Genomic DNA, 18145 nt, shown 5'->3' with positions numbered 1-18145 from the left:
CCTGGCGTGTGAGCCCTTGGCCACAGTGAGTTTTGTACAAGATCATTAACACATTTTAAGACCACAGTAAAATATTCCTGGAGGAAAGCTGTGGTATGTCCTTTCCAGCCCCTAGGGGACTGGTCCTTCACTCGTGCTGCCTGGAGGGCCTCAGACCCATGCTCTCTGGAAAAAGGATGGTGGGAGGAAGGATGCCTCTGACCCATGTGTCCCGCCAGGTCTCCAGCTCCCAGTCTAGCTGGACAGGGTGTAGCTCTGGCAAAGGGGGCCACCTGCCCTTGCCCAGGCCTTCCACCTGCCCCTTGTATTGGCACTACCACAAATCCTGTCTGGGGCCCCACTCCTGGGCCTCACTCGCCCCAACCCCCATCCCTCTCCCCCCAGAGGCCTGCCCTTCACAGCCTTCCTGCCTCACCCATCCTTGAGCAAACCTACCATATACCCAGGCCCCCCGGGGCTCCTCGGGTTCAGCCTGCTCTCCCAAAGATGCTGTTCACATTTGGGTGTCAGTTTACCCCATTTCTCCAGGACCAGCCAGGAAAAACCCTCTTGGCCTTGGCTTCTGAGGCTTCTTGGCTTCTTGGCTTCCACACCCCAGGCCACTGCAGGGAAGTCAGGAGTCCTGGCCCCAGGCTCCCCACGTCAAGCTGAGCACAGGCTGAGTGGCCCCACCCCACAGAGCCCAAAGCTGGTCCCCCTCCCTCCCAAGAAAGGGTGCGCAGACTTCAGAGAATAAGTGCTTTATCAGCAGCCTCAGCCGGGCAGGACACTCAGCCCCGCACTCGGACTCGCCAGGAGTAGGTGCTGAGCACACGCTGCCGCCGGCGCACCACACACGTGTACGTGCCCTCGTTGATGGCGTTGGCAATGATGCTCAGATGTGCCTCGCCCAGTGCCAGGTAGCCAGGGTAGGAGAACTCCAGGGGTTCCTGGTCCTTGTACCAGCTGCGAGGAGGGTGGGAGGGCTGGGCAGTGTCCTGAGCCCCCACTGCCCCCCCCCCCGGGGTCATGGGGCAGGGCCACTCACTACACTTTGCCTTTCTTGTGAAGGATCTTCTGGCCACATCGGAAGGTCACGTTCCGGCCCTCAGGCACCAGCCTGGTCTTGGTCCTGGGTGGTGGTGCAGTGGCGGCCACCGTGGGGAAGGGGAACTCTATTCGGTGTGGAGGAAGAGGGGTCAGAGGGGCCACATAGTGCCCTGCCTCTGACCATACCCAAGCCAGGAATTGGGCCTCACCATAGCAGAAGTCACAGCTGCTGGGGCAGAGCCTCTTCATGAGCCTCCGGCGGGTATCACAAAATCCCCTCCGAGCCCAGGATGTGCACACGAACAGCCGGTCTAGGCAGCCTGCAGGAGGGCAACAGGGCCTTAGGGCCAGCCTGCCAGCCCGCCGGCCTGCCCACCTGCCCACCTGCCCACCTACCCACAGCACTTACCATAGAGTCGGTGCAGCCCCCACAGCTCATCCTGCGACAGGGTCTTCCAGCCACGCAGAGTGGCATTAAGGTGCATGAGCGCCCGGCCATGCTGTGAGTGCATCAGGCCCAGGGCATGGCCAATCTCATGGGCCGCCACGTGCACCAGGTCAGTGAGCCAAACGCCTGCAGGTCCCGTGGGTCAGGCCCTCGAACCCTGGCCCAGCTCTCCCAGCTTTGCCCACCAGCCTCACTTGCCGTGGCCACATCTGCAGTGTGGCCACAGAGCCTCCCTCAGCACAGCCATGGGAAGATAAGAATGTTCCAGGCCAGCAAAGGCAGTGAGCTCGGCCCCCAGGAATGTAACTCCAGCTCCCTCTCCAGCAGCAGGAGGCGGGGGTGGGGGGGTGGTTCGGGGCTCCTGGAACCCAGGCCTATGGCCTCCTCCCAGCCTCTTCTTCCTGCCTCCTCAACCCCAAATCGCAGCCACCACCCCCAAAGCCCTCCTGCTCTGCCCACCGAGGTGCAGAGGGCCCCACAGGAGGCCAGGCCATCACCTTTCTTCCAGCTGTAGCGTGTGGGCCCCAGAACCCAGTATTCGCTGTCATCAAAGTGGATGCCACCGTGCGGGGGGAAGAAGGCGTGAGCCAGCTCGCCTGTTGGGCCATCGAAGCAGTGGTGCAGCGCGGAGATCAGGCAGTCCGTATGGTTGACCGGGTAGAAGCCTGGGGGAGCACAGGGCTGAGAGGGGGCCACAGGGCCAGGTGGGGGCGGGGGCACGACGCCCACCTATGCGCAGGTCGCTGGGCTGCTCAGGGGCCACCTCTCGGAAGCTGAAGGGGGACACGTCACTCCACATGCGAAAGGCAGTGGCCAGGCCCCGCCGGGTCTCACTGGGGCTCAGCAGGTTCCGTGGGAAGGAGAGGATCCTGGGATGGGGGTCAAGGTCAGGGGTGGCGGCCAGGCTAGGCAAGTTCCCTCACCCCCACCATCTGGGCCCCGGTCACACCTGTAGGTGAGGTTGAAGTGGTCCCAGCGCAGCCTGGCTGGGGTCAGCGTGTAGCGGCGTCTGCGGGGTGCCTGGAGGGGCAAGGGACTGGGTCCTGGGGTGGCGAAGACACCCACAGGGTAGGGTGCGGCGAGGTCTCCCTTCAAGGAAAGCGAGTACTCTTGGGGAGGAAGTAGGGATCATCCCCACATCTGAAAACACTCAGAGAAAGAACTAAAGAAAATGGGGCGGGGTGCGTGGTTCAGGGACCTTTTTTGGTCTCTGCATTTTCAGGTTTTTCACCCCAGCAAGGGTGTTACTTTACAGCCTGGGTGGGTGGAAAGGTGACTGACCACAGGCGGGGTCCGAGTGGGTGGAGCCGGAGGCCTGCTGCCGGCTTCCCCCTCCCCCTTCCCTCCCCCCAACCAGGGACACGCAGGCTCCTGGACCCTCAGGCCGCTGGCCCCTCTGCCCATCCCCGGCTGCTCTCACCTGCGCTGCGCTGGCCCCCAGCCGGGCTGCAGGGGCCCCGGGCCGCACCAACAGCAGGAGCACCGGCAGCAGGCACAGGGCGCCCAGCACAGCTCCCAGCCAGCGAGCCTGGGCTTGGGCCCCCGACGCTGCTGAGGACACGCAGGCCCCGAGGCCCATGGCGCCTGCGGACTCGCTGTCGGGGCCTAGAGCCCACTGGGGCTGGGCGGGGAGGCGCTGCAATCGGCTCCGGTTACAGGGGTGGGTGCTGGGGGAGGCGCGCCCCTGAAGGGAACCAGCTGGCCGTCCCCGCTGTCAGGACAGTCAGGACAACCTCGCTGCCTGCCTGAAGTGCGGACCCGGGGCCTGTGGGTCGGTGGCAGCAGCCTGGGCAGGGCCTGCTGGGCGGGGTCACTTGGGGAGGGGGGGACGAGGAGGGCCCAGCAGCAAGGGAAGGGATAGATGCCAGAGGCTCAGGCCCAGGGAAGGGTAGTCAGTTGGGGTCCTGAGAGAGCTCTTTTCCTGGATGGGGTTTCCCCCAGTCCCCCTACTCCTGAATGAGACCTGGGAGTGGAGCCTGCATTCTAGCCAACTTGGGACCTGTCCCCTGCCCTTGCAGCTGCCTGACCAGGTCTCTGAGAGGGGTGGGGATGAGGAGAGTGGAGTACTGGGCACTGGGCAGGGAAGAGGTCGGGGCGAGACGCAGGGGAGGGGGCAGGCGCAGGCGGCATGGGGATGGGTGTCAGGGAGGACCCAGCTGCTGCGGGAGCTGGAGGGAAGAGACCCCATGGGAGCTAGTGGGGAAGCGCATGGAGTGCGGCGGCTGTGGGAGCCAAGAACTGTTCCCCTGGCTGGGGCCAAGGTCTGGAACAGCCGGATGGGGAGGCGAGGAAGCAGCATCCTGAGGCCGGAAGCCTCCAGCCTCAAAGGGTTATTGGTGTGGGCCCCTCGGGGCTGGGGGACCTGGTATTGGGGACGCCTGGCCAGAGGGACAGGGAGCAGAGGGAGAGGCAGAGGGCCAGGCCGGCTGGGGGGCTTGGCCGTCCCCATTCTCCATCCAGGCCTGGCGCCCAGTGACAGCAGCACAGCAGGCCAGCGGGGTCAGTGCCAAGCTGCTGGCCGACAGCCCTGAGGCTCTGGGGGAGCATTCCGGGTGGTTCTTGGAAAGCGCCCTGCCAGCCAGAGCCCAGGCGAGAGCTGCGCCCCGCTCTCCAAGGCTAAATATTTGCCCCCACGCGAGGTCCTCCTGCCCTGTGTCTGCCTCCCACGCTCCATGGTCCCAAGACCCTAGGGGTCTCAGGCCGAAAACTAATACCTCCCCCAACTCCCTGCCAAGCAGGGGCCCGGGTCAGAGGCGACTGCACAGCCCGCCCGGGGAGGAGGAAGGGGCAGGGGTCGGAGGGAACACCCCCCCCCCCCGACAGACACTGGACTAATGGCCAAGCCTTGGCTTCCGGGGGACATCACGCTCCTGGGCGCCGTCCTTCCACGAACCCAAGCCAGGACGGTGGACGCTGGACACCGCTAGACGCGGGGGCCCGGCCCAGAGCGCAGAGCCAGGACAGCGGCAGACCTGCGCCACCCGCCCCCACCCCGCCCCAGGCAGGCAACAGACGTAAAAGTCCGACAATCTTTTTATAAAACACGTGGTGGGGGCTTGCGAAGGCGACGGCGGGACGTGGCTCCGGAACGTGGCGGGGCGCGGCCGGGAGTGCGGGGGGGAGGGGGGGGCGCGGGCTACACGAAGATCTGGATGCGGTCGCGGATGGGCTGGCGGCAGATGGGGCAGGCGCTGAGCGCGGCGCCGCAGGGTGCGCACGCGCCGTGGCCGCACTGGAACACGAGGCGGATGTGGCTGTCAATGCAGATGGGGCAGGTGATGCGCTCCTCCATCTGCCGGTAGCGACTCTGCAGCTCCTCCACCAGCTGCCGCGGCGGGCCGGACGCGGGGGTCGCGCTGGCCACCTCTGTGCCGTCTGCGGGGGGGGGGGGGGGGGGGGGGGGTCGGGGTCAGGGGCAGGGCGGCGGCGGCGGGACGTGCGCACAGACGCGGGCCGGACTGAGCCACCCACCTGGCCGCAGCTTCTTGCCGATGACCACCTGGCATCTGATGCACTTCTTCATCCTGCGCGCGCACTCTGCGGGGGGCGGGGGAGGGGAGAGGAAGCCGGAGCCCGGTTGGGCGGGCCCAAGGGGACCGGGGACATGCCCCCCGGCCTCCCGCACTCACCCTCGCACACAGTGCGGTGCTGGCACGGCGAGAACAGCACCAGCAGCGCCAGCTCTGAGCACACCAGGCACTCGGCGGCCTCGGGCCCCGACGGCGCAGCCACGTGCAGGTTCGTCACGGTGTTGGGGGTGCCAAGCACCAGCCTCGGGCCCGGGGCCGCACCCCCGCTGCCGCCCGCGTGCCTCTCCCTGCGGTTGGAGGAGGGGGCTTGAACGGGCCCGGGGCACCGGGGCCCGCCCCCCACCTCGCCGGGCTCACCGGAAGCGCTGCGCACAGCCCTGCAGGGCCTTGAGTACACGGCCCTCAGCGGCCAGGTCCAGCGGGCTGCGGCCGCGGTGGTTGGCGTAGCTCACGTCGGCGCCCTCCAGCGCCAGGAAGCATGCGACCGCCGCTCCCACCGTCAGCTCCCCGCTGCCCGGGAGGCCTGAGGCCTGGAGCTGGACGGCAGACACAGGCAGGCCGGTAAAGGCAGGCCCTGGGCATGCAGGAGCCTCTCCCAGCACCCGGCCCCCGGGGCTTCGGGGTGAGGCTGCTGGAACAGGAGGGAGGCAGGTGGCCAGGCCAAGCGCCCAGCCAGGGAACTCCGGGGTAGGGGCAGAGTTCTGATGGACCCCACCCTGCCCTGCTGTGTGTGCCCTATCCCCTCTTCCCAAGCCGGCCAGCAGCACATCTTCTCAGGGAACCTGGGCCACTCTGCGGTGACTGAGGTCACAGAAAACACCTTTAGCAAACCGCAGTCCCCTGGACTCACCCACCCCCAAGAAGGCCTGGCTCCCTGGTCAGACACCCACAGTGGAGGTGGCCAGTCCCTCAGGCCCCACTTCTGGCCTGCAGCCAGGCTCTCTGTCCCACCTCTTCAGTACCCAGATCCACACTTCCTCACCCTGGACAGCAGCTGCAAGGGCCCTGGGTCCCCCCCGGCCCCATCTGCTGCCAGGGGCAGCAGCTGATGACGCTGCAGGGCCACGTGCAAGGCTGTGTCCCCTTCCTCATCCTCGGCGTTGACACTGCAGCCCGCGTCCACCAGCAGCGGCACCAGCCCCACATGGGCCTGCTGCACGGCCAGGTGCAGGGGGGACTGGAGCTTACGGTTGCGAACGTTCACATCGCAGCGGCCCTGAGAAGAGGTAAAGGCTCAGCCCAGGGACCCCAGGTCAGCCCTGGCCCCCGAGGCCCTGTGCTGGTCCACACCTCCCGGATGAGAATCTGGGCCACTTCCCGGTGGTTGTTGAGGGCAGCCAGGTGTAAGGCTGTGAAGCCATCCTCCTTCTTGGCGTCCACCAGCTGTCGTGCCCGAGCTAGAATCCTCCTGACAGCTCTGTGGGAGCAGGGAGACGTGTCTGGGGTCCGGAATGGCCTCAGTGTCCCAGCAGCACCACGGGAGCTTGGCCACCAGGTGCACCCACCCCACACTCACAGCGTGTGGCCCTTGAGGGATGCGTGATGCAGCAGGGTGAAGCCCTGGCTGTTAGTGGCCGTGACATCAACACCCGGCACCTCAGTGAGGACCTCCACGATGCCGCTGGCGCCGGCGCCCGCCGAGATGGCACAGTGCAGAGGTGTGTCCGCATGTGCATCCTGCCGGCAGTGGTCAATGGTCACCCAGCAGGAAGGTAAATGCCACTGTATCCTTGGGCCCAGGGGTACAGCCAAAGGACTCCGCACTTACAGGCAGGTTGACGTCACAGCCACGTTCACAGAGGACCTTCACCACCTCTAGGAAGCCCCTCTGCACAGCCACATGCAATGCTGCGCTCCGGGTGCTGTTAAGAGCATTGGCCCCACACCCGGAGCTCAGGAGCAACCGGGCAGCCTCAGGCTGGTTCCTGACAGAAGAGGAAGCAGGAGGGTCCTGTGCCTACTGGCTGGACCTGCACCCCAGCCCCCACCGTGTCCCTGCCAGGGCCTCACCCCAAGGCTGCATAGTGCAGCGCCGTATTGCCCTCATCATCTGCCAGGTCCATGCCCGCTCGTGCCTGCAGCAGCAGCCGCACCAGCTCCACCTGGCCTAGGTAGGCGGCCACCTGCAGGGCGGTCCTGCCCTGGTTCTTGGTGTCCACCTACCAGGAGAGCCAGCAGGTCAGTCCCCAGCCCTCCAGCCCATCCTTGGGGCAGGCCAGTGGAAGGGAGGATGGCAGGTAGGGCGAGTATCAGGGCCTTGCCTGCTCTGGGTGCCGCCTCAGCTGGTCCAGAGCCCCGGCCATACTGCCCAAGGCCACCTCCACCACCAGTCTCCCCGGGTGCTCCAGGTCACTCTTCTGGGCTCGAAGCTTCTCCAGGGCAACACTCAGGAAGCCTGGGTGGGGCAGGGCTTCAGTTACGTGGAGGCCAAGGGCAGCCCTGCCTCCTGCCGGCCACCCAAGGTGGGCATACCCACTTTTGTTCTCCCTGGCACGTTCGGCCACATCCAGGTTGGCATCCTCCTCAGGCCGGTAGGCCACCAGGCAGGAGGGGCTGAAGGTCCACAGCTGACCACCGACTGCCACACGCAGGTTACCGTCTCTGAAAACTTTCACCACCTTCCCAATGCGGCCCAGGGCCTAGGTGGGGAGAGAGGATGGTCATGGGCAGATCTCCCACCAGGTGAGAGAGGTGGGGTGGGGGTGGGATCAGCAGTACTCACGGGGGCCATGTCATCTGTCCACTCGCCATGCCCAGCCTGCAGCCGCTTCACTGTGTCAAGGTCATCGATGACCCGTACCACATCGCCCACCCAGAAGGCATTGTGCTGAGTGAGAGAGAGGGGCACATGAGGGGCACCCCCAAGCATGTGTGGCTGCCTACGGAGCTCCAAAGGACTGACAGGCGTGAACCTGACCCCAGCCCCCATCTGAGAGCTGGATGAGGGCCACAAGTGACCAGGGCAGCCCTGGGTGGCCAGCCCCAGAGCCATGGGAGTGACAGCCATAGAACTGGGCAGTGGCATCCAGACCAGACCAAAGCCGACATGGGTGAAGGCCAAGGCAGGCCTGTCCCTACACACTGACAGAGGAGCAGACGGCATGGCCAAAACTAGTCTGGACCAGCCCAGGGGGTGGGGGTGGGGCCCTGGCACAAGAGCCGTGGGAGGCGGGGTCAGGAACCATTCCTCCCCCATCCCCAAGCCTTTCCTGGCCACTTCTCCACACCTGTGCCCTCCCGTCTGACTCCTGACACCCCCCAACCCCCAGGCCAGGACTCCAGGTCCAGAGCCAGTGAGAGGGGTATAAGCCCCCAGCCAGGGCCCCCAACCAAACCACCCTGCTCCCCAGCAGCACTCACTATACCCAGCCCTGTGCCCACTGCCTGGTTAAGTGTTCACCCTCTTCCTCAAGGGCCTCCCCACCAGTCCCACGTGCTCCCCACACCACACCCACCAGGACATTTTAGAAAGTCACCTCCCACCTCTAATGTTGCAGTGGGTCCCTCAGGCCAGGAGGAGAAAGGCCAAGGCCTGGGCTGCCAGCCCCTGCCTGCCCCAGCACCACACTCTCATGACTGAGCCCTCCCTGTGCAACTCAGGCCCTCTGGACCCCATGAAGCCCTCCCCTCTTCCTTCAGGGCTGGAGAAGGGCATTCCCAGAGCTGAGCAGGTACACAGACGGGGTGCAGAAGCGAACAGTTGGGGCTCAGCCCAGCCCCCCATGCACCTTGGTGAGAGCCCCAGGGTGGAAGGTCCAGCGGGTCTCACGGCCGAACTGCACACGCACATCCCCACGGTCCGTGATGCGGTGCACGGTGCCCGTCTGTCCGATAAACTGTGGCGGGTCACGGAGGCTGTGGCTGGGTGGAGCGGGAGGGCTGGGGGTCCAGAGGACACAGGGACAGGAAGGGCACAGGGGGCTCAGCGGGTGGGGCGGCTCACCTCCGCCATCCTGGGGTTCCACCCGCCGTGGCCTTCCTGCATCTCCCTCAGGATGTCTGTGTCCAGCAGACACTTAACCTTGTCCCCGTGCTGGAAAGGCTGGCTGTCGGCACTCACCCTGCGCTGCAGCTCTGCTGGCTTACCTGGGGGTGGGCGACAGGCCCCCCTCCTCAGTGGCATCCCGCCTTGGCAGCATCCCCCACCCCGGCCATGTCACAGGTCAGCCCCCACCAGCACTGCCCCAGGACACAGCAAGGGCAGGAGGGTAGCTGGGCAGGCAGGGTGCCATCCCTGGGACCCCTACCAAGCCTCGGGAGGTGCTCCTTGTAGTAGAAGCCACCAGCTGCCTCGTTCACACACTTGAGGTCCACCTTGCCCTTGTGGCCCACACGGTACACATTGGTGGTGCCATCAGCCCACGTCACACTGGCCACACTCCGGCCCGTCTCCACATCCCAGCCACGGATGTCCACCACTCGGCCCAGCTTCCCTTCCCCTCCTGGGGAGACAAGGGCCCCGTCGCAGGCTCAGCCTGTGCCAGGAAGCTTAGCCACAGCCACCGGCAGCCCAGACCCTCACTCACCATCCTGCGAACCCCACTCCCAGTCAGGGCCCCGCACCACCTTCGCCCCCTGGAAGATGCCCCTCAATGGGATCCTCGGGAGGCCCTGGCGGGGACTCAGCGTGACCCTGCAAGAAAGCGAGTGGGCACTGAACCATGCGACAAGCAGGGCAGTAGTGCGAGCCCTCTGGCCCACCCAGTTGTTGCCCCAGGATGGCTGGCCTGGCAGGTCATTGTCCTCCCCTAGGCCCCTTGCAGCATGGCCTCATGCTGTCCCTCCACACCTGGTGCCTCCTAATGAGCCACCTGCTGTCAGGGTTGTCCCCAGAGCTCAGTGCATAGCCTGACTCTCAGGGTACGGCTCGGCACAAAGAAACAGAAGAACCAGTAACACGGGCTCCCCCAGAGGTGGCCACAGACCGCCGACCCCTGCTCCCACTCTGGGCAGCAGGTGGCTGGCACTGAGCATGCACCACTCCCTGCCACGTGTGAGACCTTGTAGGTGGGGTCTCGGGGCATCTAGACAGCCACCCCAGCCCGGGGACACCTCCCAGCTTCATCCACTGCCCACCCTCAGCGAAGGAGGCCCCCTGCAGGCCAACAGCGTCTCCCCAGCTGTGCCTCTGGGTTAGTTTCCAGCACCGGGTGCCCAGGGCTCCCATGGCAGACACTGGCCACACAGCCACACACAGGTCCGCTCAGTGCTCCCTCCTCCTCCACCCCCACAGGGCCACTGCCAGGACAAGATCCTGCACACAGCACCCACCCATGCAGACCTGCTCTGATGGTTGGTTTGGGTTACCCTTCCACAGGGGGTGGGGGTCGGTGGCGACCTCCAGGCCTCTGTGGTGACCCCGACCTTGGCCACTCCTCCAGGAAGCAGCTCAGAAAGGGCTTCAGCCACATCCCGGAGGGGAATGCCTCCCCACCCCCACCACTCCAGGGGGCCAAGGCCTGCTCAGGCGCATGCTTGCTTGTCCCAAACCTGGGGCACGGGCAAGCTGGGAGGAGGTGCCACCAAAGCCTCGAGCCCTCCAGAGCAGCACACGGCCACAGGGGCAGCGGGCAGAACTCACGGGCGGGAGTGGGCTGTCTCGTAGCGCTCGAAGGCGTGGGTGAGGTCATGCTTGTTGTGCATGTAGCACTGCGTGCACAGGTCGTAGTCGAAGCAGACGCGGCACTTCCAGCGCATGCCTCGCAGGCCGTGCTTCTTGCAGCAGTCGCAGATGATGTTGGGGTGGCGGACGCCTGGGGGCAGGGCGGGGTCAGCGAGTGTGGACCCTTCAGCCCCTCCCCCCCACCACCACAGCCGCACACACCGATCTGGGCGTTGTCATAGAGCAGCAGGTCGTGGGCACCCTGGTAGCCAGCGCGGTAGTTGGTGCGGGTGCCGTGGTCCCACTGCACAACTACCGTGCGGTCGGGGGTCGAGGGGCTACCATGGCGGCCGAGCTCCACCACTGTGCCCACGCCGCCCTCACCGCCATCCTGCTGGCCCCACTTCCAGTCCACGCCGCGTACCACACGCATGCCCACCTGCACACCTGCCTGGGGGTCTGGGTCCATGGTGGGCAGGACTGCTCCGGGACCTGCAGGCAGATGGTACCCTCAGGCCACATGGAGAAGGCCACACAGGCTCTCACCAGTTCTGGGAGGGCTGCCAGGGAGATGGGGGAAGGGGGGGGGACACGTCTCGGAGAGCTAGGCAGGGAGGGGCATGAGGGCATGTGCAAATGCCCTGAGGCAGAGAGAAGCATGATAAGCATGTGTGCTACAGCCCAAAGGAGGTGCACCTGGCCACTGGCCAGCAGCAGGGGACATAAGCTGCAGAGATGCAACATGGCACCTGTCCTGAAGAAAAGGTAGGACCCTTCTTTGGAAAGGCCCCTCCAGCCACTATGAGATGCTGTGGTGAACACAAGCAGAGGTCCAGGGGCAGTCCTAGAGAGAGGCCGGTGGACCTCCAGGAACAAGACTTGGCAAATACCCAAAGAGTGGCCGCCTGTGCTCAGAGATCCAGTTCTGAGTGGTCGGCAGAGTGGGCCATCAGTACACATTTGTTCTAAAATTAATGGATTTGGGACACCCAGGGGGCGCTCAGTCGGTTAAGCATCTGCCCTCAGCTAACAATCCCAGGGTCCTGGGATGGAGCCCCACATCAGGTTCTCTGTTCAGCAAGGAGTCTGCTTCTCCCTCTCCCCCAACTTGTGCTGTCAAATAAATAAATAAAGCCTTCACAAAAACCCAGACTCTCTCATGCAGCCAGTTGGTAAGTGACACTGCGCTGACGTCAGGAACCAGTGTGTGCAGGCACCATAGAGGGCTTGTCTCTAGAGCATATGGGGAACTCAGATGGACACAAAGCAGGTGACCCAAGAGTAAAGGGGCATCTGCCCAAAGACTGATAAACACAGGTTCTGGCCACCAGGCCACTGCCTCCGAGTGGAACGCTGCCCTAGGGCAGTGAACAGTGCCTGGGGTCACTCAGGGCCCCACTTCCGGGGTCTTCCCTAGAGAACTGTGACCCACCCACTCCGGATTTGTACCAGAGGGCAGTGGAGGCTGTGTACAGAGCAGCTCTGATCCCATGCCCTTCCAGGTGAACTGGTCATGAGATGTGACATATTCCCTGGGAGCACAAACCCACCACGCGATGCATGGGCCAGCTCTGCAGATGTGCAAGGAAGGCCGCCAGGTGCCTGCTATCTGAATCCATTTATGGAAAGTACACAAACATGGCAAGCAAACTCAGGGTGACGGCGGCAGGGAACCTGCTGGAGGCAGCCCCAGGGGCTCTGGGACCCAGGGACATAGTATGTCTTGACCTGGGTGCTAACTACGTGCCTATTCACTTTGCAAATCTGGATCCCCTATGACCTGGGACCTGTGTTAGATGTGTTTCTTCAACAAAGTTTTTTAAATTAATGACACAAATAGATTTGAGTAACTGTTAAGAGAGAAAGTCAACAGGACTTGGAGAGGACCCAGAGACTCCCCGATAGTAAGCGAGCAATCAGCACGCCATTTCTGGACATGGTCTGCAGTGTTGCCAGCAGGGCCCTGAGGTTGGAAAAGGAGCTAAAGAGCAGACAGGCTCCTTCCAGCTCCCATGAGTGCCCAGTGGTCCCGCCTGGCCAGCAATATGGAGGAAAACCACTTATCACGCCTCTACTTAGGCCCCTCTCCAGGGTCCTGGGTCCTGCCCCACCCCCAAATCTGACACTCACCATATCACAGGCCTGGCTCCCTCAGGAAACACTGCCAGCCAGCTAAGGCCACAGGTGAGCAGTGAGGAGGGGCAGTGGCCAGGTTTTGCCAGGAGCAGGGGCCGACCCCACGGGCCCTCTGACATCCACCGTCTGCCCAGGTCCACGGCAAGACCCATGTCCAGCACAGGATAGGCAGGGAAGGGGCACTGCCCATGGGGCTGAGCCTCAGTCCATGCCCAGCCTGGTGTTTGAGTCAATGACCACCTCATATTCTCAGGGGTATGAACCACACCTAGCCAGCTCCGTCTGCACATTCTCCTCCCTCCTGGATGGGTTCCCTATGGCAGCTGCTGCTTCACCTTGTGCAGGCAGGACCTCTGGGGCTTTCACAGAAGCAGGTGGATGTCTCAGGACAAACCTTTCCAACCCATGGACTAATTATGAGCCTTTCCTCAAAGAAACTCCTCATTGCTTGTTCATCTCGAGAGCCTCACCTCTTGGGCCACTTGGCCTCCCCGTACTGCTGCTTCTCAGCCCCCTTCCCTTCTGGTCTCTGGCACCTGCTAAGGCATGGCACCTGGGCCTGAGACCGCTGCAGGCTCCGTTACCAAAAACTTCTCTCTTCCAGAGCACAGCCAAGCCCAGGTCAGCCACAGTATGGACGCCCCCCTCCCTCTCCGAGAATGCCTGTGACTCTTAAATGCCAGCAAGCTGCAGATGAGGGGAGGCATCTTGTGAGCTGCACCTGGGCAAGGAGGTACAGCAGGCCCTCCACGTGTGGCCTCAGCCACCTGCCTGGTGCCTGCCCATTAGCAGCTGCTACAGACATCTGACTTGGACAGAGCAGCACAGCCTGAGCTGGTGGCCTGCTGGCAGCGTGGTGGCATGCCCCTTAATGCACAGGTCCGACCCCCTACCCTGCCTTCCTCTGCCGATCCTCTTCCATGCCAAGAACCCACCAGAAATGGCAGCACTGGGCAGGTCACACTGGGCTACTCCTTGCTCTCCCCAGATGCTCCTGCCGAGCGACACTCAGCCAGCATGCATCTCGTCCCAGGCAACCACAAACCTAGACAAGTGCGGGCAGACAGGCCAACTAAAGATCCCTGATGGCAGAAGCCCATCTGCAGAGCCCCAAGACAGGCTCCACACAGAAATAAAGGACTCAGAGCAGGTAAGGACCCAAGTGGCATGAGCCATTCTAGGGCCAGGATGGCATGTCCTCAACCTGCCCAGCCGGCCACATCTGCCTGCCCACTGCCCTTACACTACATGATCATTTCCAACAAGACATAGGGGGCACGCCAAGGAGAATGAGTTGTAGCCCACGCCTGGCCTGGCTCTATGGCCATGGGCAAAAAATGAGGTGCGGGGTGGAAGAGTGCCCAGAAGTTTCTGTGAGAAGCCAGGACTGGGCTTTAGCCCACGACAGCGCCACGTGAGGCAGCAGCACAGTCCAGCCTGTCCAGCAAGAGGTGCTTATGGCCAGCCTCCACTGCATTCACACACAACCAGTTGTACCCCATGCCTAGCAGGGGAACTGCCAGCCTTCCCAGGGCTGTTCCTCACAGGAACCCAGAAACCTGCGTGGGACACAGATGGGACCTGCTGAGCCGTGGGCTTCCTGTGGCCCCTCACCTTGGGTACCCAGACCAGCACCCCCTGAGGAAGATGGAGGACAGAGGAGCAGCCTGCTCTGGAGACACCCACAGCCCTAGCCCTGGGATCCCCTTGTCTCCCCTCTAGCACCTGATCCCCACCAGTCATGAGGTCTGCCCTCTGCTTTGGCATCTCCATCCAGCATGGTGGCACCTTGGTTCAGGCCTGACCCTGAACCTCCAACAACCCATTGTCCCTTCCTACATGTCACTATGGGCACAGGGCACTCAGTTCCTGGGCCTCAGAAACATCTCAGCACAGTATCCTAGCACCCTCGTGACGTCGGCCAGGTAGCTTTCCAGGTCTCTCCATCATTCCTTTACACCTACCACTTTGCCTGGGCTCCATCACTGATGTCCCCAGGGCCCAGCACACGCTGAGCATGCCCCATGTGACATCAGGTGCCCACCCCTCCTGGTATTAGGACCCACTACTTTACTTCAGAAGGTCCCACCGGGCTGTGCAGGGAGGAGGTGGCAAGTGGGAAATGGACCAGGGTCAGCAGTCAGGAGGCAGCAACCAAACCCAGAGAGGCTAGAGAGAAAAAAAAGCACCCGTTTCAGTGGGAAATTCACCCAAAGAGTTATTTTTCTTCTTTTACCAGAAATGCTGTCCTCTGACATTGTCCACAGAGCTTATAGGCTGTAGCCCTGCCTAGCACCCAAATCCCTGCAGAGGCAGTCACTACAGATGTTTAAAACCACTCTGAAGCAGGGCGCCTGGGTGACACAGTCAGTTAAGCACCCAAATCTTGGTTTTAGCTCAGGTCGTGATCTCAGGCTCATGAGATAAGCCCCATCAGGCTCCACGCTCACCACGGAGTCTGATTAAGATTCTCTCTCCAAAAAAAAAAAAAAGATTCTCTCCCCCTCTTTCTCTGCCCTCCCCCCCCGCCCTCAACCCCACTGGTGCGTGAGCAAGCAACAGCTCACTCTCTCTCAACCTCTCAAAAAAACAAAAAGACTCAAGACAGTCAGAGCGTGAGGACTCAAAGGACAGATACACGTTAGCAAGACTATAACTTACCTTAGCACACAAACCAGTCTCGTGTCAGCATTCCAGACATTTAGCGGCTACTTCTCGGGTCACAAATTTGACAGCCACCAAGATTTCCTGTTGGAAACTAGCAGCCATGCCGACACAGAACACAGCAAACCAAACAGGCAGCCAGCAAGCAAGTCTGGAGAAAATGGTTTTTAAAAGGCAGTTTTACACTTCTGGTATTTACCACCTCAACCAAACGGGCTGACATCTGGGTCTGTTCTGTTGGGTAATAGTTTTTCTTATCTCAAGGAACTGCCAGCTCTTGGAGGCAGAAGGATTTCCAAAACATACCTTAGGACAGTGTAGAAATAAGAGATTTTCCCTATTTGTGAATATTTTATTGGAAGAACTTTTAAAAGCCATAAAGATTAAATCCCACTTAGCTAGGAAGTTGGCAAATTGCCTTTATTCAATAGAATACAGTTACATGACACTGACACGACATGCAACAGGCAGCGGCCACCCCTTTTCCTGTGCCTCGGGCTGTGCCTGATGATGCTGTTTGAATCAACACCATGAGGGGCACAGTCAACTGGCCAAACTTGGTGAATCACAGGCTCCTGTCATGTAGCAGCTCTGGCTAAGACCAAGGTGGACATCCTGGGTGGGGGTGCAGGGGAGTCTGGCCCATGAGGGACTGGGGTGAAGTCCTGAGACAGAGCCCAGGAAACCCAACGAGGCCCAGCATGAAGACACCTGCCTTCCAAAGGCCTAAAGTAAGTGCAGGGCTGTCATCACCCGGATCTCAGCCCCGAATCTTGTCCCCTCAGGCACCATGCAGACCGGGGTGTCACAGGGGCACCTAAAGCGGGAGCAAGGCATTCAGATACTTGTTGCACCTGAAGCAACAGGCCAGGAGGGGACCTGCCAGGAAGGACTGGGTTTGCCTGGACTTCCATTTGCCTGCCTCATCCCCAGCCCCACAGGTGCCTATCAGGAAGAACTGTTTGGCACCTTTCCTCATTTCTTCAATCAGTTCTGAATGCAGAGGACTGACAAGCAGAATTATCTATCACACACACACCCTCCACCCGACACACACACTCAAAACAACCAAAACTCCTCTGACAGGACATCAAACAGAATCCAAAGTATGCAACAGCCAAATCCAAACTATCACACCGCAAGCCTGTCAAGAGCTCACCTGTCTGACCGTCCAGTCGCGCCCTCCCCCCCCGCCCCCCCTGACAGTACTGGACTGCAGCCCTGATGCCTGGAGACCTGGGGACTGGCCTGCAGCCTTGCTGAGCTTCAGCGCGAGCCCTGGGCCATCCAGCCCTATGGCGCCTGGGAGATGCCAAGACGCACAGTTAGCACGTCCTACAGGACCGCGGCGGGCAGGGCCGACCCGTCCGCTCCCGCGCTGCCCGCCGTCTACATGCCCATTTCCGTGCCAACACCAACGCGGCCAACGCCGCTCCGGGGCGCCTGCCCCCTGCCTTGCAGAGATCCTCTGGCTCTGGCGGCCTCGCGCCTGCTGCAGCAGCGAGTGTGGGGCGCGCAGGGGCCGCAGCGCCCAAGCACCACCTGCCGCCGGGACTGGAGCCGGAGGGCTGGTGGCCCGGGCGCTGCGGACGTCAGGGCCTGGCACTGCGCCCCGACCAAGACTCGCCAGGGGCAGCGTAGGAGGGCCGGGCCGGACTGGGCAAGGAGGGCGCGCACCCCCAGCGTGACCCCGCCCCGCCAGGCCGGGGCCGCCCCGCCTCCTGCCACCCCATCCCCCCCCCTGCCTCAGGAAGCGCCCGGGGCCCCGGGGCCAGACCCTAGTGCCCCCGTCGACCCCTCCACTTGCCCGGAAGTTTGCGTCCCGCCCGCTCGGCCCGGGGGTTCGGGGCTCGAGAAGCGCTGAGTCTATCTGCTAGTGGCCTGCTGAGCGGCCTCGGCGTGTGTAGCAGCCTGCCTGCGACCCCTCCGCTGCCGGCCCCCGCCAGGCAGGCCGTTCTGCCGCGCAGAGACCACCGGCTGAGGCAACCGAGGACCCCGAGCTCGGGGCTCCTGCGGCCGCCGCGCGGCCTGCCGGGAGTTGTAGTTTGCAGCCCGCCAGCGCCAGAGCCGGGGGGCGGGTCCGAACCACGACTCCCAGGAGGCCCCGCGGAGGCGGTGACGCACGCGGCCTCAGGGGGCGGGGCGTGACGGAGGAAGTCCCGGCCTCTGCCCGGACAGCGACGGGAAAGGTCTGGGCTCGCCTCCGCGGCACTCGCGAACGGAGAGCGCGTTCACGTAGGACAGCGTGTGACAGGCGTCGTCAAAAGCCGGCGGCTACCTCGGTGGACCCCTCAGCACGCCAAGGGTCCGGGGAGGCGCGGAGCTGAGCAGCCTGGACAGGAAGGAACTGGGCTCCTCGTCGGGTTGGGCGCCGGGGCCCTAGTGCCCCGGAGGCCACCGAGAACCGGGCTTGTATGGGCCGGGCAAAGAAAGTGGGCCAAGCCGCCGGGAGCCGAGGTCAGCGCCGCCCGTACGCTGAACTTGCGGTCACGCCCACTCGCAGGGAGGGGGCGGGGGCCCTCCCCGGAAGTGCGTCACGGTCGCGCCGGCATTACGTGGCGCGGCTTGGAGAGACCGGGCGAGGAGACGCGGCCCGTTGCCGTGGAGACGGATGCAGCGGCCTGCAGAGGCGTCCTCCACCCAGAGTCTCTGAAAATCAGTGACACCAGTGTGCGGCTTTGGTTCCGGCAGAACTGAAGCCTCGCAAAAAAAAAGAACTGAAGCCTCGCGATGAAG

At 63.1% G+C, this 18145-nt stretch overlaps 2 protein-coding genes across 13 annotated transcripts; both read right to left on the bottom strand.

The window, feature by feature from the left end:
* Positions 1-724: 724 nt before the first annotated feature.
* MMP23B (matrix metallopeptidase 23B) lies at positions 725-4361 on the bottom strand. Of its 3 annotated transcripts, none has more exons than XM_041772360.1 (8): positions 2898-4361; positions 2427-2497; positions 2207-2346; positions 1975-2142; positions 1439-1603; positions 1239-1349; positions 1028-1154; positions 725-945 (listed from the first exon to the last, which is right to left on the bottom strand). In XM_041772360.1, exons 1-8 carry the CDS (start codon positions 3054-3056, stop codon positions 771-773), a joined length of 1116 nt encoding a protein of 371 aa, XP_041628294.1. In that variant the 5' UTR covers positions 3057-4361; the 3' UTR covers positions 725-770. The 3 variants fall into 3 exon arrangements, with proteins under 3 accessions (XP_041628294.1, XP_041628293.1, XP_041628292.1); XM_041772359.1 differs by having other exon boundaries at positions 1975-2073; positions 2427-2566; positions 2898-3544; XM_041772358.1 differs by having other exon boundaries at positions 2427-2566; positions 2898-3542.
* Positions 4362-4492: 131 nt separating this feature from the next.
* On the bottom strand, positions 4493-16783 carry MIB2 (MIB E3 ubiquitin protein ligase 2). Of its 10 annotated transcripts, XM_041772338.1 has the most exons (22): positions 16569-16696; positions 15407-15560; positions 14820-14914; positions 13639-13790; positions 11049-11101; positions 10589-10760; positions 9534-9640; positions 9255-9449; positions 8951-9093; positions 8736-8843; positions 7730-7834; positions 7484-7646; positions 7269-7402; positions 7018-7166; positions 6776-6932; positions 6524-6684; positions 6298-6424; positions 5990-6223; positions 5365-5543; positions 5107-5294; positions 4949-5014; positions 4493-4852 (listed from the first exon to the last, which is right to left on the bottom strand). In XM_041772338.1, the coding sequence occupies exons 4-22, from the start codon at positions 13665-13667 to the stop codon at positions 4614-4616; spliced, it is 2709 nt and encodes a 902-aa protein (XP_041628272.1). In that variant the 5' UTR covers positions 13668-13790; positions 14820-14914; positions 15407-15560; positions 16569-16696; the 3' UTR covers positions 4493-4613. The 10 variants fall into 10 exon arrangements, with proteins under 10 accessions (XP_041628272.1, XP_041628267.1, XP_041628266.1 ...); XM_041772333.1 differs by lacking the exon at positions 13639-13790 and having other exon boundaries at positions 10832-11101; positions 16646-16783; XM_041772332.1 differs by lacking the exon at positions 13639-13790 and having other exon boundaries at positions 10832-11101.
* Positions 16784-18145: the final 1362 nt, after the last annotated feature.

The sequence above is a fragment of the Vulpes lagopus genome, chromosome 10, assembly GCF_018345385.1.
Source record: "Vulpes lagopus strain Blue_001 chromosome 10, ASM1834538v1, whole genome shotgun sequence".
Classification (NCBI taxonomy): Eukaryota; Metazoa; Chordata; class Mammalia; order Carnivora; family Canidae; genus Vulpes; species Vulpes lagopus.
The sequence above is the reverse complement of the archived record's forward strand: the minus strand, read 5'-3'. Positions and strand labels throughout refer to the sequence as shown.